The 24,549-nt window shown below is 36.0% G+C and overlaps 1 protein-coding gene across 1 annotated transcript in view; it reads left to right on the forward strand.

Annotated features, from left to right (window-relative positions):
• The window catches only part of Il1rapl2 (interleukin 1 receptor accessory protein like 2), a 1,242,609-nt gene that overhangs the window by 611,971 nt on the left and 606,089 nt on the right, over positions 1–24,549 (forward strand). Inside the window, exon 3 of the mRNA XM_036175525.1 lies at positions 13,631–13,904. Coding sequence (XP_036031418.1) covers positions 13,631–13,904 — 274 coding nt within the window. The remainder of the gene's footprint in view (positions 1–13,630; positions 13,905–24,549) is intronic.

Genomic DNA, 24,549 nt, shown 5'->3' on the forward strand with positions numbered 1-24,549 from the left:
TTTGTTTACTTCTATTAGATGAGTATTATTGTTTTTTCTTCTTCATACCTATGTGTGTCACAGTGGGGCTTTGGCTACAACACCACACTTGCACTATAGTTCATGGTGACAAGCTATATGTTTGATTTGCTTAATTCAGTAAGACTCTTTGGAAGAAGATGACAAGAAATAAATAAGTTCTGATTAATTCTGTCGTAGCCGTTTTTTAAGGGTGGAAAAGCTGCACATGATAGTGCTGTGCCCTGCCATCTCAAATGCATTACTGCCACATATACCCACCCCATGAGAGCTTTTGTTAAAAACTAAGTAGAATGTTTATAGCAAAAGTCAAAGCTAGAGCCAGGGGAGTGTATCTTCAGGAGAAAGCATGGACTTTGGCATCAGATATTCACTACTATTCCATTTATTATTATTGTGAGTAGTAGCAGTAGTAGTATTTACAGTGTTTATTATGCTTCTAGGTCCATACTGAACACTATACAATTTGCATTTTATTCTTTGACGGCTCATAAAAAAGTACAATTTCACATATGGGGAAATTAAGGCATGGTGAGCTTATCCTAGTTCCCCAAAGACATGAATTCATAGGCAAGTCAGTGACAGATTCTGAATTCAAATATAGGCATATCTGAATATTAATAATTTTCCTCTTCTACTTTCCCAAAAGCATATGATCTTGCTTAGATAATTTAATTTTGTATTTCCCAGTGTGTCATAGACAGGCTACAGGCACAATGATGCATTGATCCCTCATCCTTCAAAAGGGCTGATAAAGCCTGAAATAACCAACTACTTCAGGCAATAACATTGTTATCCCTCCGCTCCCCCCCACACACTGCCCCAGATAAAGTATCACATGACAGTCTTTTCCCTGTGTCAACAACATGAAAGGTTTTAGGAATCATGATTTTATTGGTGTGAGCTTCAGTGTCACCATCCAAATATAGAACTCATGATGTTTTGTGCTTGGGATTGGATAAGGATTAAATGAGATGATGTTTATTAGTCAATGTATGTCACTATTCTTTAGAGAAATAATAAATAGTATATATATATATATATATATATATATATATATATATACATATATATATCTATCTAACAGATAGATATGTAGTAGGAAGATGACAGATAGATAGATATCATTAGAATTAAGCACATTTATTTTACAAGTAGCTTATGTGGTTATGGAGCCTTGTAAGTTCATGGGATCTGCAGTCAGCAAGGTAGAGACCAAGCATGACTGATGGTGTAAATTATATCCTGAAAATTAACAGTCTCAAGACACAGAAAGAGCCCATGTTTCATTTAAAGTCCTAAGGTAGGAAAGAAACCAATGTCCTGGCTCTAAGGAAGTCAGGCAGAAGGAATCCTAGTGCTCAGCCTTTTTTTTTTTTTTTTCTTTTTTCTTTTTGTATTCTGTTTGGGCCAATTGGATAAGGCCAAACTAAGCCACATTAGGCATGACAATCCATTTTATTCAGTCAACTGATTCAGATGCCAATCTTTTCCAGAAATACTCTGAAAGAAACACCCAGAATAATGATTGAGCAAATGACTGGATAGTGGCTTAATCAAGTTGACACATAAAATTAGTTGTCAGTCACCTACCATCATGATATCTGACCTACTGTGTTATAACTTAATGAATTATCCCTCACTTCAGATCTTCTTCCCTGATAGTTACAACAGAACCATATAGTAAACTGGACTAGTAACTCCATTTTACAGATGAGAAAGTCAGATCAAAACACAGACATATTTTAGTTTCCTGTTGTTTTAGTTAACAAGACATAACTGTCATAGCAGTCTTTGTTGACACGTAATTTAGTAAGGACTAAAGACCATCTAATAGCCATGTACTCTTCCCTTTTACTTTGCTCATTTTTTCCTAATTAAATCTAAATACACATAGTCTCATCATAGGGGTAACAGATTTGTCAAATGAAAAAAATCTCTATTGACATGCATGCACATATGTGTGATCTCTGTAGGATGTTTGTTATTCCTCTTTAAGTAGAAGACATTCTAACTCAGAAACAAACAAAGAAAAACCCACTGATTCCCAAAGACCCTAAAAGATAACATGAAGGAAGGGAAATGAGACAAATCCCTTTGTTTGCAAAGTATTTCAGTTGCTCTGAAACAAGACAACATGGATGGCTATGATGAGATGGGGTAGGCTCTGCTTGTTCTGCCTAGAAATCATAATGACCTTAGGCAGTTATAAAAGCCAACAAGATTGCATGCTTTAGCTTTGAAAGCCATAAGACACCAGTAAGGTGTCTAACTTAGTTCTCATTTCCTGATTATTTCATGATATCAAAATCAATCTCATAAAAGATTAAAAAAATGTATGTAGTCACAGCTGCTTCTTGGTCATAAAAAGTTTACATGCAAGTTGTTAATAAGGACACCACCCAGTTATAAAACAAAGGGAGAACCCATTGTTGGTGTCAGCTGGAGAACAGTGTGCAAATACGATGATAATAGGACAGAAATACAAACAAGTATATGAAAATATTTACAACACCTTAGGGAGTTATTATTAGGATAATAAGTTCATTTATTCTTGCAAATGTAAACTGAATTATCACAGCTGCTATACTAGACTATTTAAGATAGTGTAAATTCTCATTCCTAATATTAACTAATATAATTCTAACTAATAACTAATATAATTCCTAGTATTTATGATATGGAAAAGTGAATATTAGTTGATATATCATAAATTTTAGTACTGATGACAATTGTTACATACTTATGAATCAAATAATATTTCATGTTGCTACCATGATTACAACTAATCACACAACTAATACATGATTAACTAATAATAATACGAGTGCTAACTAGATATTAAATATTAAATTCTGTTTTTTCTAAGTGCCTGCATATATCCATAATCTAACTGTCACAAATGTTGTTTGCTGGAGGAAAAGGACTTCTCCAAGAACATCAAACTCCAAAGACTCATTTAATGTTCAAATCCTCTTCATCTCTATTCCTGCCACTCTCCTTACTGCTATCAGAAGAGATCCTCCAGAAGCCAGACCTCCCAGTAATTCATGCCAGACTCAGGCATCCTAGGATGACTAGCTCCAGGAGCCTCAGCCCTCCCTCAGACTATAGCCTACCTCTGAATGTTCTTGCAATGCACTACATTTTCAAGGTCACTGAAAATTATCACTTTGCCTCCTCTGAGCTGTCAGGATTTCCTTCCCTAGTTTATTCAAGATCACTGATCCATAGTTCCATCTTCCCCAAAGATGCTGCTAGCCAGAGCTACTGGGTTGGAGGAGATACATACCTTGGGGAGAGATAGAGTTATGGCAAAATAGATATAGAACTCACATAAGCATGAGCATCAGACATGATGATAGTGAAGTGTGACCTATCATTGTGTACCAAGTGCTATGGAGTGTCCCCATAGGTCTGTGCACATCTTCAAATATACTAGAAACATAGGTTTATTGTCCTATATTCATCTTTTAAGACATGAATTTTATCACTATTTTTCAAGTTTCTCATACATATCAGTCTACACATTAGGTAAGTAGTGATTGTTTAAGATGAATATGGAGCTGTGTGCTCTGGTTAAAGGGAACATTAACTGTGTTGGCAATGTTTTATTCCTTTAATAAAACAGAGCTGCTGAAAGAGAATGGAAAAACGTGAACATTGTTAATTTGGGATGGTGACATCATTAGAGTTTTTCATATTATTAACTTTAGGTTTTCATAATATTAAAATTGAGTGCAGACATTAAAAAGAGATCATCAGGCAGCTATGCCAAGTGAGTATGTGAACTTCATCTTGACTGTGGACCTCAACAATAATCAGACAATTCATATTTTTTTTATGTTGGGTTAGAGCCTATCTAGTTTAATGTCTTTATTTCTTTTAAGCATAGAAACTGACTTTCTTCAATTCAGACTGATATCTCAAAAACAAGGCAGAGGGGGATAAGAACCCAAGCTTTCTGATACCCAGTAATCTCTCTGCTATTTTTACAGCCTTGGCTTTAAAGTCGAGGGTAATGACCTCAATGGCATGACAAATACTCAGTTAAGCCAGAAAGATGTCATTCTCCTCATATTTCTCTAAACTATGACCAAAAGTGGATAGAGATGTTTTAGGAAAGATTTTCAACAATCCAAAGTTTAACTCCCAGTTAGAATAAAATTAGTAACCCATATACTTTGCTCTGGCAGCACTAAATTGTGTGAGGTCCCCGGATGAGAATACATAAATGTGTTTCTATAAGATCTGCTAAGTATCTGATCCAGGAAGTACTGAGTGGAGATAAGTTACTGGTAGAAATAGATAGATAGATAGATAGATAGATAGATAGATAGATAGATAGATGATGGATGGATGGATGGATGGATTGATGGATGGATGGATAGATGATAAATATCAAACCAAAAGGAGTATGACAGTGACATATAAAACATGTTGTAAGAAACCATTTCTTGCTTGACTCCTAGGTAAAAGCAGCGCAAAGATGAACAAGAATTTGAAGAAATTCATGAAAAGATAAAAATATGGTGTGAGGTTCCTAGCAATAAAGAGCTGAGTAGGCAAGAGCCCAGGTTTAACTGCTCTTACACAAGATAGAACATGGTTTGAGTGAGCAAGAAGATAAAATTCTAACTAGAGCAGGGGATTTCTCTCTTGGACTTTGGTAGCCTGCTGCTTTGATAGAATTGGGCTTGTTTGGAAGAGCGTGGATATAGACTTAGTTATTTATTTTACTCAGCTGGTGATCATGAGTTCTAGAGTAGGGGTGTGATAGGGAGAGAGTTTTATTATTATCATTTCTTCTTCTGTATGCTAATGTCAAAATCATTATGATCACATTTTATACATCAAGGCTACTCTACCTAACATTATTATGAGCATTTAGACACATCAGTATTAGAGTTTTGAATCAGCAGGGGGAATCTTATGGTATTTCTAAGAAGTTCAAATAACTCTTGTCAGAGAACTTGTTAGGTAGCTACAGGATTTTCAAATCCTGAAGATTTAATAAGTGCCTACTATGTTCCGTGCAACATTGAGTCTTTTCCTAGAGAAATACATGAAATGAGACCCATATTGACTTGTGAAGGAACTCTGTAAACAAACACATTAGGTGAGAGAAATTATCCACATGAAATATTCAAGTACAGTTTCATAAACATGGACTTTAAAGTTGTGTCTTAGAGAATGTATGAGCTCAATAGACATAAGAAAATACTAATACAGTGTAAGGAAGCAGAAGGGCAAAGCCATCAGTGAGAAATGAGACTCAGTTGAGAAAGTGCCCACCACAATGCTCTGTGAGCAAGCCTGTGGTGCACTGTCTTGGTTAATGATTGATGTGAGAGGGCCCAGCCCACTGTAGGTGGTGCCACCTCTGGGAAGGTGGTCCTGGGTACTATAAGAAAGCAGACTGAACAAGCCATGAGGGTTAAGCCAACAAACAGCACCCCTTCATTGCATCTGCATCAGCTTCTACCTCCAAGTTCCTGCCCTAACTTTCCCCAGTGATGGACTACAATGTGGAAGTGTAAGCCAAATAAGTTCCCTTCTCCCCAACTTTCTTTTTGGTCATGGTGTTTCCTTCACAGCAAGGGTAACCCTAACTTAGAAAAAGAAAAGAAACATACATGGCCTTTTCAGGCAATGGTGAGATTTGACTGAAGAGTAGGGTGTGTGAAGAGTTGTACAGAGGAACTGAAAAGATAGGTAGTGCCAAGTGACCCAGGGGAAGCCAGGCTTAGAGATGGGCAGATAGGAACTCTATGAAAGTTATTAGATATAAAAGGGAGTGACCATGGGTTTAAAACACCAGTTCTCAACTTGTGGGTCATGACCCCATTGGTAGTCTAAAACCCTTTCACAAGGGTCACCTAAGACTACGAATAGTGCATATATTTACATTATGATTCTTAACAGTAGCCTGGGAACAATTTTCTTGTTGGTGGTCACCCCAGCATGAGGAGCTGTATTAAAGGGTCATGGCATTAGGAAGGTTGAGAACCACAGGTTTGATTGTTCATTATAATCACAGTTTCCAAATCCGATTGGAGGATGGGATATAGTTCAGTAGTAGAATGTTTGCCTACCAGGGAGGAGGCTTCTTGTTCAATGCCCAATAATGACAGGGGCCTGGGATAACTGAATGGGAATGTTGGGAGGTCATTTAGAAAGATTATAAGAGAAGAATACAAAAAGAACATTTAACAGCACATACAACAAAAGCAAAAATAGAGATTTAACAATAGTAAAAGGCTTCTCTACAAAGGGAACAATCAACATGATGAAGACAAACTATGGAATAGGAGAAAATATTTGTAAACTATATAGCAGGTGGGGAATTAATATGTAAAAAATGTGTGGTATTCAAACAACTCAGAAAACATCTCGATGAAAAATGGACAACAGAATTAAAAGAGAGTTCACAAAAGATGACATAGAAATGACTGACAGACTTATAAAGTATTGCTCAATGTCACCATTCATCAGACAAATGGAAATGAAACTCACAATGACACATCATGAAACAAATGTTAAGACAATAGTTATAAGAAAGACTTAGTAAATAGTTGGCAAGTATGTGGGGAAAAGAGGGCCCATGTATACAATTGATGGTTATATAAATTGGTACAGCAATTAGAAAAAACAATATGGAAATTCCTCAGAAAGCAAAAATAAAACTACTTATAGATATGTAACCAAAAGATACTTCACTAGTGTGCCAAGGGGATATTTGTGTAGGAAGTGTATATTAAATATATGGGGTATTATAGACCAATGTATCAGCACATCTATATTCTTGAAACATTATTTACAATACCTAAGGCACAGAGAGAAACCTAAGAGTCTGTCAACAAATGAATGAACAAGGAAACACTTATGTATATGCAATCTTTATGTGTGATGGAGTGTTGTCCAGCTTTATCAAATAATTTTGTCATCTGAAGCAGCAATGGCAAATATAGAAAACATTATGCTAAGAGAAATAAGCCAAGCACAGAAAAGCAGTTGCGACTTGATATAAAGAGTGAAGATGTGAAAGAGTCTAGAATGATAAAAAGGGCAAAGAGAAGAGGACAAGAAATGGTGGCTGAAGGACGAAATGTTTAGATAAACAGGAAATTAAGCCTAAGAGATCTATTATATAGCTTAATAATTATATGTATATTAACAATGCATAGATGAACATTTTTTGAGAGTAGATCTTAAATGTTTCAATCTCAAAATTGGGAAATACAGAAGTTAAAGAGTATAGTAACCAGCTTAATCATTTCACAGTAGACACAGATATCAAAACATCAAGTTGTATATTGTAAGTACATAAAATTATCTCAAGTTAAATAAAGCCAACAAGAGAAGAATATTATAACAATCCAAGCAAATATGATATCCTATACTTCAATATCTATGGGAATAAAGAAATGGAGTGATTTTTGAGTTACATCAGAAATGGCAAGGCTTAATATATTATGGGAGTAATGATTAGGGGGAAAGTCAGTGAAGGAAAAGATATGATTCGTGGATAACTCCCAAAATTTTTGGCTCAGATAACCACGAGTGATTATGGGAGGCAGGGTTGAACTGGCACAGAAAAACAGCTTACTGCCAAGTGTTCTGGATGTAAGTGGGCAGTAGCAAGCCTAGCAGAGGGGCTAGTGGGCAATACTGATATCATGCCTCCCACTGACATTTTACCAGCCCTTCTCATCATTAACATCACTACATCTGAGAAGAGCTTCTGGCTACTGACCATTTCTCAGGAGCTTTTCAGGCCTCAGGGAATCAGGAGTTGAAGAGTTGGTTGTAATGGCCCAGTGTGATTTCACTTCCAAAATACCACAGAGGCTCCCCTATCAGATAAAAATAAAAAAGATCATCCTGACAAAGCATCACACAAATCTTGTAATGACAGGGAAATTAAATTGGTTGCCAGCCCATTATTAAGCATAATGACGAGGTTGAAATGATATGAAGGATTTTATTTCAACAGAACTTTCCCATTGATGAATAGTAGGGGGTAAAAGCATGGAAGTGGAACATATAATCCAATTCATAAAAAATGTAAATACACTTTCAAAAACACAAAGCAGTGATCATTCTTTGCATCTGTGGAACTGTAACAGGAAATCTTCTGTCTATTGGTGGATATTGCAGCACAGATAAAGTTTAAAAGTCAATATTTCTTTTTCTTAGGCATCAATGTATTTTAAAAAACAAATGATGAACAGATCTATCCACAAGTCTAGGCTAGAGGCAAATAGGCACAGATATAGCAATAAATGCACAAGTCTATCACTTCTTAGAGCATTTGACCTGCTTGTTCTGGAGAAATGACTACATGAGACAGAGTCCACTGTGATGGATATAAATACAAATAAGCTTGGTTTTAGGTGGCAGAGTGGCATGAGATAGAAAGAGAATACTTTTAACTCTAACATTAAAATTCTAAGATTGAGGTTCATGACATTGTATTCAATAAGTGCATTATTAATACAAACGTTAAGGTAAGTACACATTCCTATGACTTGATTATAATGGTAAAACTTGGGTGATCATCTTTAGATATTTCATATGAAATACATTGACAGGGGTTAGATACTATTTACCCAAGATTTTGACCTCATCTTAGAAAGAATCATGATATAATAGATTATTAGTAATTCATTACTTTGTAAGAGTTGTATAATTAATAGATGAATAATTGGCATATATTACTTGATGGCTATTATTCCTATAGTGTTTATGCAGGCATAGACTATGACTCAGCTTGAAAGGTCAACACTACTGGACAAGTGTGGACTCTGAGGCATACATATGACAACTTAGATGCCACCAAGCAGAATTTAATTTTCTACTGGATTGTGAAGTAGGAGGAAGGGTGTATACATGAAAGAATTTAAAATGCAGACATTAAGAAGCAAGCTCTGGAGTCCACTTTATCTCATTTGGGCTGGGGCACTATGAAGGTGGTGTCTGCTAGCACTGTACCTCTAGTGACCTTGAGCAACTCACTTTCAATTCTCTGAGCTTTGGTTTTCATACTAGTAAAGTGGGAATAGTGAATCTTTTCTTTCCTGATTAGACATGAGAATGAAATTAGAGAAAAAACAAAACAAAGCAAAACAAAAGCACAACAAAAAACTTGGCAAAATATCTTAACATCTAGTGTACCTATTGTATGTAAGGTTAAGGGCTCAGTGAATTTCCCTTGCTGTTGCTACTATGTTTCCACCTCTACTCACTTGCTCTGTGTATGCTCTCCTTTCCCCTCTTTGAGAAAGATCTCTGCTGCATCCCCAATTTTTGGCTACCTCTATCATCACAGTGGTGCATCGTCATAGCTGTGCTGTGATTCCTCCCCAAGAACCAGTGCTTAGTGCTTGACCTCTTAACAAATTCTTAGTTTGAGAAAGTAGGCAGGGAGAACTTGAGTGCTACACAAAGACTTGGGCAGCTCTCCCTCTAGTGGAAATTTCTGGAATTGCCCCTAACTAGTGCCCTATTGATTGAAGAGCAAAGAGGCATGATAAAAATGAATGGGATAGCTAGATTCAGTTTTTTCTTTAAAAAAATACCCAGTTAAAAAATGAATGTATTAAACATACACAATAAGTTACTATGAGGCCATAAGCTATAAACTGCAACAAAACTAGTCATCTAAGTGTCTGGAATTTCCAGTTTCTCATGCACCAATGAACTGTTTTATTTAATGGGGAATTTGAGGCAAATTCCGAATCCGAGGTAAAAATACAGAATTAGCGATTATATGTGCAGCTGTATATTCATTTTCCCACCCCAACAGTAAAAGAATTGTAATGTGAATGGCCATTGCAGTCGGATTGAACTACACTCAGTGTTCTTTTTCCCTTTAAAATTGGATTGATAGTTGTTATTGTTGGCATCATATCCTCTTACAAGGATTCATACACTTTCCACAGGGCTTTGTTTTGAAGTCAGGTATGTATGGCAGAGAGAAACTAATTATAAAGAGGTTAAACAGCTTTGCTGGTGTCACCTACGGTAGTTTGCTGGAAATTTCACTTGTTTTCACTCCTAGGAATCTCCTTGGGGCAAAATGTCCAGGTATACAGACTGCATACCCCATTTTGAATCTTCAAATCAAGAGCCTCAGTTACAGACCTGTTTACTTGCTTTTGCAGTTGGAATAAAATGATTAAAATAGAGCTCTGAACGTTTTTTTTAGTGGCTTTCTTTGCTCCATTATAATTGTTTTGGAAAGCTTAAATATTAAAGCATTTTCTGCCAAGAAGACTAAATCAAGTAATAATTTGTGAGCCTTCCAGAGATCTGAATCAAGGTGGTAGAGATGAGACACTAGGGAGACACCCTTTTATATTTTCCATTTTTCTGAAATAAACTTCACCAACTGCAGAATTTCACCATTTTGGGAAAAACAGTGTTTCCCTGTCTGTGGTGTATCTGTTTACACTTGTAATGAGTCAGAGAGACACAGTTATGAAATCACCTGTGAGAGAATACAGTCTATATGGAAAACACTTTTCACTGAAGCCCTGTGGGTGCTCTGCTTACAGAGTTGCCACTGGAATTGTGAATAGAACAGATCGGGATAGCTCTATGGGCTGAATGCTGGGTTGATGAGGTCAAGCTCACAGACTAGCCTCCTCTGTGGACTACTCAGTTCCACCATGTCACCTACATGGCTATAGCTTCTACCTTTGCTGGCCGTATCACAGATGTGTATCTCCAGCTATTTCCAAATCCATGCAAATAGTTCTGAAGGTAGAATATGTTATTATCATATCTTGGTGGCAGCAATGTAACTTATGATTCTTGGTGGCACTTGAATATTCAGTCATGTGACCTTTTACCCACTGTTCCATTTTCGTGATCCTCTGACATCTCTCTGTGCTTCGTAATTACTTAATCAAGATTTCAGTCCCTTAATACTGGCATTCCACCAGACTTTATAGGCCTTGAATTTCACTCTATACTTTTTAGATGCTTTCACTACTACCAAATATAAAAATAAATGTACTACATCCTATTCCACCCATTCTTTTCCTGCAGGTGAACTGCTAAGAACAGAAATCCAATAAAAACAAATCAAACTACCTTGTTAGAATCCAGGAGTGTTCTAATGATCTTTAGATATAAAGCTATGACACCTTAATTCACAGGATTGGATTTCTTTTAATGCGTTTTGTCACAAAAAAGTATTTGGTATCACGTGGGCCTTCATAATTCTTGGCATCATACCCTTTGTCTATCTTATGGGAAAACTCCTTTAGGCCTCTTGAAATAGGTCATGGTGCAATCATGTATTGTGAATATGAAAAGTGGGGGAAATTAAAAGAACGATATTTAGAAATTGTATTTTCCCCTATTTGCTGAATTTCTGCTCTCTGGTTGTTGACTATCTTATTTATAAATACCCCTTCCCTGATGCCTAAAGCAAGGGAAGAAGAAGCAAAGGGACCATAGATCTAGCAAGCCAAATGCATGTGGTTTAGACCGTATTTAACAAGAAGTAATTTCTCAGCAGGTGTTCAAGGTCTGTGATAAAGCTAATTCTAATGGCAGTTAAATGCCACAAATTGATGTTGGGCATAGATGCTGTGACTCAAGAGAAAATATTTTTGTTGTCTTCAATATCAACCATACTCGATAGTTTATAGGCAAAACTAGCCTGCTAAGATTGGAAATGACGCTTGAGCTTGCAATGATCAAGGTCATATAACAGGGCAGAGGAGGAACCTGGAGGAGTTTAGGAAAGAAACAAAGAAACAAAACAAACAAACATTTTCCCCTATCAGGATGGTAATTACAGTTTAAGATAATTTTGCTAAGTCAAATGTGTTAATCCAAAGCCAATTACTGTTCTGCTACTTCACATACTACTTGAGGAGTTCATCATAAAAGTCCATTTGAACCAGGGTAGTGAAAAATGACATTAGAAAAAAGACTGGAAGCCATGCAATCAGCAGGAGAATACTTGCTTAACTTGAACAAGGCCATGGGTTTGCTCTGCTAAACTACACAATAATTATGAAAAAGAAACCATGGAGTTCCTAGGCTATACACTCCTTTGACAATCTAATGAAGTGTAGTATATAATCTTCCCAGAAAAGTATGCCTATGTGAATAGGCACATTATTTTGCCAACAATCTAAAGCCTATTATAGCACCTTTCCCTTGAGTGCCCTTGAACCCTAGTTCAATAACCCTTCATGTAGAGAAAGTGAGACTTTGAAGTATGATAGTTATTACTTTTGAGCATTGCATTTGGCTCTAAGCTTCCTGTCAACCAAGGTTAAAGGATTAAACATACTGGGTTACAGAGTTCTTAATATCTGAAAAAGGAAACAGACGAGCTTACAGAATTATAAGCAAAACATCATTTTAAAATGGAAGTATTTACCCATTTTTATGATATGGTTTATAAAGGATAATCAGGTAATATAAAAGGACACAGCATCATTGATGGAATTCTTGAAAAACAATAGGCATTCAGAAGTGTAATATCTATGTTAGTTGTATTAATAGCATACTAAATTATCTTCTGCATCTATTTCTAATAGTTCTGGAAAAGGAGATTTTACTATATTTATTTAATATTATATTTATCCATCCCAAATTATTTGATTAAAACTGACATTAATATTCTAGCACTTAGCATCTAAGCAACAAGGGAGGCCTAAGGGTATAAGGAGAAAGAGACCTAGGTTTAAATATCTGACATTAATAGGTCATACCATGGAAAAAGCACATTTACATGCCATTTTATATAATATAAAATGATATAATATATAAAATGTATTATACATAATATATATTTATATTAGCAAGTAATCACTTTAGGTGCCTAATGCTTTCAACCTCAGCATTGCTTTCTCCACAACAAGTAAACAATATAGTGACTATTGTCACAATTATAGGTATAGCTATGGTAGGGGTTAAGAATATGTAGAGTCTCCGGTCAGAGACTGATTTCCTACCATTTATTACCTCTGTGTCCTTGGGTAAGGTCTTCTTAACTGAATCTCAGTGTTTTCATCTGTAAAGTATGAATATAAGTGTTAATTCCAGGATCGGGCCTGGTCTTGGTAGGGGTCTCTTAGAAACACTAGTTTTATAAGATTCATAACAAAGAATCAGTCAGAATTAACTGAAACTGGCATATCAGTGTCACACTAGCAGTCTAGGTTCATATGATCTCACAGAGGAAGGATTTGCTGGTTAATAGGAGCAATTCACGTAGCAGGCCCCTGTACTGGAGCTAGGATCTGGGGGTCCTAGCTGGGCAGCCATTAGATAACTATATAGGCATGTGTGGAGTGCTAGAGAGCCTTGTGGAGAAGCTGATCTAATAGATTTCTACCTAGCAGTTGCTGTGGAGGATAGGAAAATACCTAAGGACACAGACTTAGTGCACCATCTCTACTTGCTAACATCTAAGTAAGATGCTAGGGTCTCGTATAAAGTCACTGGGAGGATTGAATAAAGCCATCTCTACAAAGCTCTGACTCACAGAAAGTTCCCTGTTCATGATTGCAGTGATTACTTCTCTCACTGTTACTGTGTGTGATGTTCCCTACATCTCATGTCTTTTCTTGTTTTCTTTCAGTGGATGGCTGCATTGACTGGTCAGTGGATCTCAAGACATACATGGCTTTGGCAGGCGAACCTGTCAGAGTGAAATGTGCCCTTTTCTACAGTTACATTCGCACCAATTATAGCATGGCCCAGAGTACTGGGCTCAGGCTCATGTGGTACAAAAACAAAGGTGACTTGGAAGAGCCTATCATCTTTTCAGAGGTCAGGATGAGCAAAGAGGAAGATTCAATATGGTTTCACTCAGCTGAGGCACAAGACAGTGGATTCTACACTTGTGTTTTAAGGTAAGTGTCATTTGAAAATATTGGTCAACCACATGCCTTGCAGTCTTTTGCTTGGTAATGTTGTATTGGAATGTTTGCTGGTGTAACTCATGTTATGTAGCAGCAGCTGAAGAACTTTTATAAACTGTTTCAATGAGCTACTGAAACCACATAAAAAATTCTTATCGGATTCTCATAACTCATGTGTTTCTTTAATTTAGAACATTGTGTGACTCATTTCTTTCCTAACTTCACCACCCCTGCTCCAGGGTCTTATGGTAACAATTATTTCACCACAGAGCCAATTGACTCAACGATCTTGGTGCCTGGCTAGGAAGTTGACCTCACATATCATTTAGGCCAAGGTCTTGCTGCCTCTCTTATTGATGGAAAGTAGCTTCAAATGCTTCCCAGAGACCTCACAGCAAATAAGCTATACAATTTGCAAAATGAACTTCATTCTACTCTGTTTAAATGTTCAGCATAAAACTCAATAAAAACTTGGTCATTGCGAAGTTTCAAGTCCTATATCCTGAAGATTTAACAGATCTAATTCTTGCCCAGAAATTTACAATAAGAAGCAAACTGTTTTGTCTTAGGGACTCCACAATATGATCTCCCCTGCAGCCCAGCATCACAACCTAGGATCTAGCACAGCAGACAGAGACTGCATTAGGTATTAAAAAGAGCTGAGATGGCCTTTAACTCACCTTTCAATTCTGCCATTTTGAGAATCACTGGTCTTATTCACCAGGGACCTGCACTCTACTATTTGATTTTAACTTCTTAGAAATACAGACCCTTCCTATTTTTGTCTCCTGTGGAAAGCTATGTCACTTCTTCATCAAAAGCTCTCAGAGCTCCCTAGTGAGTCCTCATTGTTCTAAAGGCCAAGAGAACAAGGTAGTGTATAAATAGAGAAAGCTCCTGAAGCCTGAGAATCACTTTTGTGCACATGTCCAGGGGAGTACTGAGAGGAACAAATGAAGAGGTCAGTTTCTTTTGAAGGCAAAAGAATCCCCGTGGTCATGGCAGAAGCAGCAATCATTATCACTACATCCTTAGTGACAGCCAATAGATTCTACTTGTGCAGCTCTTGGCAAAGCTGAGAAATAGGTGTCGTTCACTTTTAAAGACTGACACTGTATTTTCCAGGATGTCACTACTCTTTGCTTGCTGGACCCTTATTAATTCTTACCACCACTAAAACCTGCTAGTCAAAAGGAGTTCTTTTTCCTCCTAATTTACTTACTTTTTTATTCTGTTTGTTTGTAGAAATTTATAGTTTCTTTACAAATCTTTATCCTAATATACAAAGAATCTAGACTCAATGAATGAACAAGTCATTGCTTATCGCCTCTACTATACATGTCTTTAGTCTTAATATCTCCTTCCTCCTTCTCCCGCTCCAGACCCTAACTCTTAGCACAGTAAACAGCTTATTGTATGTACCACATATATTTTCCTGTCTTAATCTCATAAGCATATTTACATAGAGACATTGCTGTTATTTTTTTAAGCAAAGTGAAGGTTTATACATTAAAATTTCTCTGAATTTCTTTTTGTTAGTTAAAATAAATAGTGGAAGGTTCACTGTTTTTTTGTAAGTAGATAATGTTCATTGCTACAAAATATTCTATGATGCCAAAACTTAAACATTTTCTTATTGAAGGAAATATCCTTTGCAGAAATTTATCCTAATAGGGGGACGCTATAATTAAAATATATTTGTTTTAAAATAAATATTCAGATAAATTTTAGATTAACAGAATGATTACAAATGTAGCATGGTATTTATATTTACTACTCTCTTATTACTGTGATATATTTATTACAATCAATGAGCTGGTGAAACAATGTAACAATGGCACATTACTATAAACTAAAGATCATATCCTCTATTTCCTCAATTTTTCTTTATAGCTCTTTTTTTTCTGTTTCAGGATATCATCCAGATATTGCATTCTATTTAGTTTTCATGTTTCTCTCTCTTTTTTCTTTATTTTGGTGTTTTGAGACATGGTCTCACTAGGTAGCCCCGCTTGTTGTAGAACTCACTTTGTAGACCAGACTGGCTTTGAACTCAAAGAGATCAGCCTGCTTCTACCTCCTGAGTGCTGAAGTTAAAGGCACATGCCACCATGCCTGGCTTAGTCAGCATGTCTTTTAAAAATTTTTTAGCTGTGGCAGTTCCTTGGGGTTATCTTGGTTTTTTTTTTTGTTTTTTTTTTTTTTTTTTTTTTGTGTGTGTGTGTGTGTGTGTGTGTGTATGTGTGTGTGTGTGTGTTGTTGTTGTTGTTGTTGTTTGTTGTTTGTTTTTGTTTGTTTTTTGATAAGTTTTAAAACTTAAGATAAACTGTTTAGATATATTGTAGAACACCCCCCCCATTGAGATTTATCTAGTATTTTCTCATAGTAAGACTAGAATAAGAATTTTTGGAAAGAAAGACTACAGACATAAAATGCCACCCTCACCATATTCTATCAAGGTTATAAATGATCAATATGAAATGAAATATTGATGTTGACTTTGATCACCTGATTTGAAGTACCATTTGTCTTTCTTTATTATAAAACAGCTCTCTCTTCCTTTCTTAAGTCTCCTGGAACCAGCTGTGTATGTTAGGCTGACCTTGAACCTGTAGTATTTCTCCTTCAGCCTCCCAAATGCTGGGATTATAGGCTTGTACCATCACACAATGCTTCTTAGTATAACCTTTGGAAGAAAGTTATTATTTGCAGTGCATCCTTCAAAGTTCAAAGTGATATTCCATCTCCTTCATGACAGAATATTTGTATTTGCATAAATTACAATTTTCCCCATAGGAGATTTCTCTCTCCTCTCCAATTTGTATATGCAGTGAATATTTTTTTATCGGTATGGACCCATGGATATTTATGTTATGCAATACAATTCTACGTGTTTTTTTTTTATTTGTTGAAATCTTACATTTGGAATGAGGAGCTCTTTCAGTTAGCTCATGTGTTCTTTTGATATAAGCCCATCATTGTTGGGTAGTTTTTCTTTTTATCGTCATTTCCTTACATTATTGAAAGATGCTCCAGACTTATCTTGTATACATACTGCTCTAGACTGAGAATTACCCATTTTTTATTCTATAATTTAATTTAATTTTATATATCAGCCATGGATTTCCCTGTCCTCTCCCCTCCCAGCCCCTGCCTTACCCCCAGCCTATGCCCTTTTCCCATCTCCTCCAGGGCAAAGACTCCCCTGGGGATTCAGCTCAACCTGGTAGATTCAGTCCAGGCAAGTCCAGTCCCCTCCTCCCAGGCTGAGCAAAGTGTCCCCCTGCATAAGCCCCAGGATCCAAACAGCCAGCTCACGCACTAAGGACAGGTCCCTGTCCCACTGCCTGGTGCCTCGCAAACAGTTCAAGAAAATCAACTGTCTCACTTATCCAGAGGGCCTGATCCAGTTGGGGCCTCCTCAGCTTTTGGTTCATAGTTCATGTGGTTCCATTAGTTTGGCTATTTGTCCCTGTGCTTTTCCAATCTTGCTCTCAACAATTCTTGCTCATACAATGACTCCTCTTTCTCGACAACTGGACTCTTTGAACTCCACCTGGGGCCTGGCCATGGATCTTTGCATCCGCTTCCCTCAGTCATTGGGTGATATTTCTAGCATGACAGGGTGTTTAGCCATCCAATCACCAGAGTAGGTCAGTTCGGACTTTCTCTTAACCATTGCCAATATGGCACTTTCTTAGAAAATTGGGAATCAATCTACCCCAAGACCCAGCAATAGCACTCTTGGGCATATACCCAAGGAATGCTCAATCATACCACAAGGGCATTTGCTCAGCTATGTTCATATCAGCATTGTTTGTAATAGCCAGAACCTGGATAGCCAGAAGAATGGATAAAATGTGGTACATATACACAATGGAGTTTACTCCACAGAGAAAACCAATGACATCAAATGGATGGATCTAGAAAAAATCATCCTGAGTGAGGTAACCTAGACTCAGAAAGACAAACATGGTGGATACTAGATGTAAAACAAAGGATGACTAGACTGCTACTCACAACTCCAGGGAGGCTACCTAGTAAAGAAGACCCTAAGAAAGACACGGGGATTGCCCAATGACAGAGAAATGGATGAGATCTACATGAGCAATCTGGATGTGTGTGTGGGTGGGTAATGAAGGGCAAGGGTTGAGGGAAAGAGAGCTTAGGGGAGCAGGAGGTCCCAGCTGGAACAAGAACAGAGAGGGAGAACAAGGAATAAGAGACCATGATAAATGAAGACTACATGAGAATAGGAAGAAACAAAGTGCTAGAGGTCCCCAGAAAGCCACAAAGATACCTCCACTGTAGAATTGCCCATTTTTAAGAGCTCTTTGTAATAGTTTATACTAGATTAGAGGAAAGGAGCCAGTATTTGAATTCTAGATATGCTCACTACTAAGTTGTTGCTAATTTTGTCTTTTTACCTCAAAATGTATTAGCTCTTAATACTTTGTACATGTACTTTGGTGGGTTTTTTTTGTTGTTGTTGCTGTATTTGATATTAAATCCAGTGTCTTCTATTTTCTAGGCAAGTGCTTTACCACTGAGTTACATCCTTTGCCTACACATTGTGCTATTTCATTCATAATTCTCTAGACGCTGAAGAAACACTCTAGAGATCCTAGAACTTATTGGTGTCCTTATATATTTCTGACAGTGGTTTCCTGTTTCTATTTCACATCAGACAGGCTTTAATTATAACTTTTGTAGACACCATCTGAGTCAGTGATTCTCATCTTCCAGCTAGATCAGTAGCAGAGACTTGGACTGAAACATAACTGTGTCTTCTTTCATTTGTGCCTCAGGCCTTAGGGAACAAAGGTACAGGTAGAACTTTGGAAAATAGACCTCCTATGTCCCTTGGTAAGACTCACCAAAGTTTTGGAACCATCATTCCTGAGTAAGTAATCATTCAGTAGTATCAACTCAGAGAAGCAAGAATTTATATTATAGGACAAATTGTAATCACACACATAAGTACTCCCCACACACACACACAAGTACTCTCTCTCTCTCTCTCTCTCTCTCTCTCTCTCTCTCTCTCACACACACACACACACACACACACACACACACACACACTCAAGAAAACTCCATAGTAAAATCCATCACTATATGCTAATGTAAAATGCAATAGAAATAAATTAATATTATAATATTTAACATTAGCATAGCTAGCAGTGGATGGTAAATAATAAACTTTTGTTTTATCTAGTAGAAACCACTCACTTTAAATATGTTCCAAAATCAGTCAATATAGATAAATATAGTAAAATTTGTGGTTAGAAAAATATTCTTAAATATATTCATCCAAAATTCCAAATTTGGTGTCATCTTAAGGTAATTAGTAATAATTTATCTCTGCTTTATTGACCTCACTGGAATTCATTTTGTGGGCTTTGTTGTGCTTAAAAATCAAAATATAAAATATTTAGAAATGTCCTCTGCTCATGTGAATCACAGCAAGGTATTTACCATTTGTGACCTCTCAGTAACTAGTTGCTCATTTTAACATCTTCATTGTCCAATCTCAGAATGTAGATAAACTAGTAACAGAGGAATAGTAGAGGACTGAAGCATATTTTGACAGGCAGTACTAATTAAAAAATAATTCCCAATTTTTCTATTCTAGTCTGTTCAATTAAGGTTTTTAATGCTGTATAAAAAGATGAAATCTATATTATTTGACAAAATCCACCATATCACTCTCACAAATTATGCATAAGATGTGACTTAATCTGTAGACAAATATGTAATTCAGTGATTCCAGAGTGAATTTGTGCATAGTGAAATGAATGAGTGAATAGAAATGAGTTATCTATAGAAATCTTCAAGTTTTAGGGTAGCCATAGCCAAACGCAGATAATCAGTAGGCAGTGGAAGCACACCATAATCGTTAACGTGCACTATACACAGTAGAAGGAAGGAACCCATTTTTTAAATGGGACTGTGATTTGGATATTTTTTCTTTAATAATCAAGGAAATAAATTAGAGTCTCAAAACCTTAATGTATCACATTTTTTTCCAGATAATCCCTTAGTGTATTTATTCAGACAGGAAACATGACACTTGTATTGCTTATCCAACTGTGATTTATCAAGTCATATTTGAGTAGTTATTATTCTAGCAAGTCACACCATTTGAAAAGTTGAAGAGAGTATAACTATTTGAAATAAAAAATATAACATATTGTTAACTCTTGAATATGGTGTAATCAAAAAAGGACAATTCAGTATATTGTCTTTTGTATTTCTGAGTATGTTTGAAATATTCCACAATATAAAAGAAGAAATAAATATAAGTATACAGTAAATTTACCTGATTTTTGCTCTTAAATTATATTGATCTGATAAATGCTATATAATGTATAAGTACAATTTATATTTCAGCTAAAATATTCAGTGAGTATGTACCATGGTATTCACATTATGCAGGATAGCAAGGAAAGATATTTTTCATAAAAAGTGATTGTCCTAGTCTATCTCAGACACTAAGAAATAGTTTTTATCACCTTCTACCCTCATTCCTTTCTCTCTACCATGGTTACCAAGAGATTTTCAAGGACATCGAACATTTCTCATAATTCAATTCCAGCCTAACTATTGATCCTTGAAAAGTTAAGTGTCAACAAGTCAGTTGCCTGGGTAGCAATTTCCAGGAGAGCAGATAGTTTCTTGTTGGAAAAATGAAAGCTTGAATCTTACAGAATTAATTGACCCCCAGAAAAGTTCAAGATTGTACAGCAGGGTCTTGAGACAGTAGCAATATCTTATTTGGTCTGTGTAGGATGAAAGGAAATAAAACTAGCTATTTGGGGCCTATTTTATTTTACAGGTGGGAGCCCTTGCTTTAATTATTTTTGATACTAATTATGTGTAAATGATTACATATCTGACTGACAAAATTATTTCAACATTCAAAGCTTGATAATGTGCTTGTTTATACAAATTTTATATAACTTAAAATAGCAAATACATGGCAATTGTACTTTGTTTTCCCCTTTTAACAGCAAATTAGATATGCTGCAGCTTAGGAAATATTACGACTATTATACATTAGCTGTATAATTCAGAAATATAACCACTCTATTGTATAATACTAATGAAATTCAGCTCTATTCGGTTTGTTTATTGAACAGAAGTATATGTTTATTTTTTAGTGAGTTATCAGGACTTTTGTTTTACAAAAAAATAATGAATTATATTTTGTAACTATGAATGAGAATAGATTCCAAGTTGCCATTGGTAAGCTGACTAAGACTGGTGTATGTTTGTACTTTTTTAAAATTCATGCCTTGTATCATAACACAGTCTTTATAGATTTTCTGTTCTATAGTTATTTTTGTAAGGATTAAGGTTTTAGCCTATTCTGTGCACTGAAAACTGAAAATCTTCTTAGGAACAAGAAAGTAACATAATAAGCATGGCAGACCACCTGAAATATAAAGTATAAAAATATAAAGTAACAAACCCCATCATTATCTCATTTTATGCATTCTCCTCTCTTGCTACCATTCCCTACTTTTCTATACCCCATTTCCAATAGTCTATTGATGCCACCAAGACACCGAGTTAACTATCTCACATGTTTGTACTGTCTCTCTTTTCCCACACAGAATATTTAAACATATTGATTAATTGCTATAATCAATTCCATTTATACCACCTTCATTCTCTTTACCATTCCTCTCTTCATCTTATTTGCTGGTGAAAATTATAGCCCTGTTTAAGCCTACACATTCATCTATACTGTGCCTCTTTTCTTGATGCTGATCTTGACTGAATGGAAGTATGATAACATTTACTGATTTTAATTTAAGTGAATTAGCATGGACCTCAAATGGATCCTTAATGCTTCTCAGTAGTCTTACTATGTATTCTTAGTTCAGTTCTCCATCTGCTTCAATGACAAGTTTATGTTTTTTTGCCTTCCTCATTGTTTCCCATCTCAATGAAGAAAATGAATCAGTTAGGAAAGTATGTCAGCTCTATCTACCTGTCTACTGATTTCTGTATCTACTTAATCTTCATATAACCTATTACCATAGATAGATTACTAAGGCTCTTCATTTGTCCTTTAGGTCTTCTCCCTGATTGTCTACTCAAATATATCATCTGGCTGGTTGTCTTGTATTTTCCTGTATCATGGAATTTTACACACACACACACACACACACACACACACACACACACACACACATTCTATCTATAAACACACTAATCAATATTCACACCATTAAAAAATTCTTGCAACTCCATTGTTTTCCATACTTCAAAATTTCATGGTTACTTGAGGAATAAAACTACTTCAAACAGCAGTAGTATCACAGATGTTTGCATCTGTCCAAATCAACTGACTGCATAATTAAATGTGTGTAATTCCTTGTATAATAAATTAAACCTTCATAAAACATATAAGAATGTGAGTTGTCTGTACCCATATTTTTTTAAAGATTCACCACTTACCAAAACTGCTCTCATCAAAGTCTCCAGTGACCTCAACAACACCAACCGCAGTGACCAAGTCACTTTTAAGTTCTCTGATTACTTGATCTGTCAGTGTATTTGGCATACTTGATCTTCTACTTCTTTTTGATAGCATTCTTTACCCTAACTCTAGATATCTCATGGAATTACCTTCTCCTTAGTAAATTTTGTCACTCTTCCTTAAGTTCTTTTCTTGGCACTTCCTATTTTTCCTAACCTCTAATTGTTAGATAGGACAGTATTTCCATGTTTTCTGACCTTTAAAAAGAGATCATGGAATCTGAATATTTGACCCAAATTTTCCAATTTCTAAGTTCTTGAGAGGCCTACACTCCCCAAATAACACATATTAATGTTTGCAAGTAACTTGGCTTTGCATACTCAGAGTGGGTTTTAATACCAACAGTAACCTAAACAGTGATGGTGCAATCTTAGAGCAGAGATGGAAATTTTTATATGAAATAAACTGGAGCAGAAGAAGGAACATTCTCATGGCAGAATAATAGATTTGGAAAAATTTCTCATGCTCTCCAGAATATATTTGAACACTTACTAATAAAATCAAATGTTGCCTTAGTGCAAGTATTCAGGAACCAACCCCTGATTATTTGCTATAGTAGCTACTGGAATCTCTAGGCAAGGTACTTTATTTGGTCAGTATAGGAGTCCTTACTACTAAGCATAGTATATTAAAATAGTATTTTGCAAAGAAGTTTCTATTGCTATAGATCTGTGTTTCTTCTCAAACTTCCTTCCCAAAAGTGAAGAAAATTGAAAATGTCATGTAAGTCTAATCTCAGGCCTGGAGAATAATTTCCGTGAACATATCCATTAACTAAGGGGGGAAATAGTGAGTTTCTGAGAAAGGTATGGGCCAGCTAGCACTCATATGCAGTTCTAACACTGTGATGTTTTGGTTTTTGCTACCAGCATTATTACCTTGATTCTGTAGTTTGAGTCTCTGGAGCTAAGTTGCTTGAATTTGTATCCTGGGGTAACTACTTATGTTCTTTGTGGCCATGAACAGTTTCAGGTTCAAGCAGTAGACTCACAGCTTCCAAACTATGAACTATATATTATGATTCCAATATTATCCTATGGACTGATAAATACTAATTGCTGTGTCTTGCTTTTCTCAGATGGAAAACAAAGACTTGTTTATTCAATAGACATTTTCACATGTGTGTTAGATATTGAGTATTTGTATTTCACAACATTGATGTAAGTGCTTCTTCTTATGAGCTTACATTTTAAATTATGGGAAACACACAGATTATAAAAAAAAATACTCCCCTCAAATGCAATGGGTAATGTTGATGGTGAGCCTAAAAAAGATCATGCTACAAAAGCACATTGGAGACTGCTTTCATTTACATGGTCAGGGCAGCTTCTCAGAGAAAGTGATGCTTAAGATGAAGTCTGAAGGAATGGAAGGAGGCAGTCTTTTGAAATTGTTGGGGGTAGAGTGATACAGTCAACAAAAAATAAATAGAAAGTTCATGGAATGGAGACAGGCTTCTTTTTGTTTGTTCATGTGCTTAATTTTTTGTTCTTTGGAAACAGGACTATTATATTCAAGAAAGATAGAAAGAAGACTGTTCACACACACTGATTGCTGAGATCTCTGGGGAACAAACCAGAAGAAGCTAGAGAGCAGCCATCTTTTGAGGGGAAGATAGTGAAAAGGTACTGAGGTTGTGGTAGTGAACACACAGAATGATAAAATGGAAAGAAAATACAGTATGCAATGGACAAAGTTTGGAGTACAGAGAATGTGCATGGCAGAGGAATAGATGTAAGGTGAAAGGAAGATTGCCTCAGAAAACAGAATACCCAACTCAGTGCCTAGTAGAGTTCTGTCAAAAACTTCTTCAATGAAACTATGAAGCCAAAAAGAAAGAAGTTGTTGAAAATACTAATAGATAGAAAGATGGTATTGGATCAGCAGAATAAATACTATTAAAAATTACCACTTTACTAAAAGTGCTATACAAATTCAGTACAATTTCCATCAAAATTTTGATAACATTCCTCACAGGATGTTTAAAATAATCTAAAACTTATAGGGAAACACAGAAGACCCCAAACAGTAGAAGACACCTAAGCAAAAAGTGCAGTGCTGTAGACATTACAATATCTGACTTCA

This window comes from Onychomys torridus, chromosome X, assembly GCF_903995425.1.
Source record: "Onychomys torridus chromosome X, mOncTor1.1, whole genome shotgun sequence".
Classification (NCBI taxonomy): domain Eukaryota; kingdom Metazoa; phylum Chordata; class Mammalia; order Rodentia; family Cricetidae; genus Onychomys; species Onychomys torridus.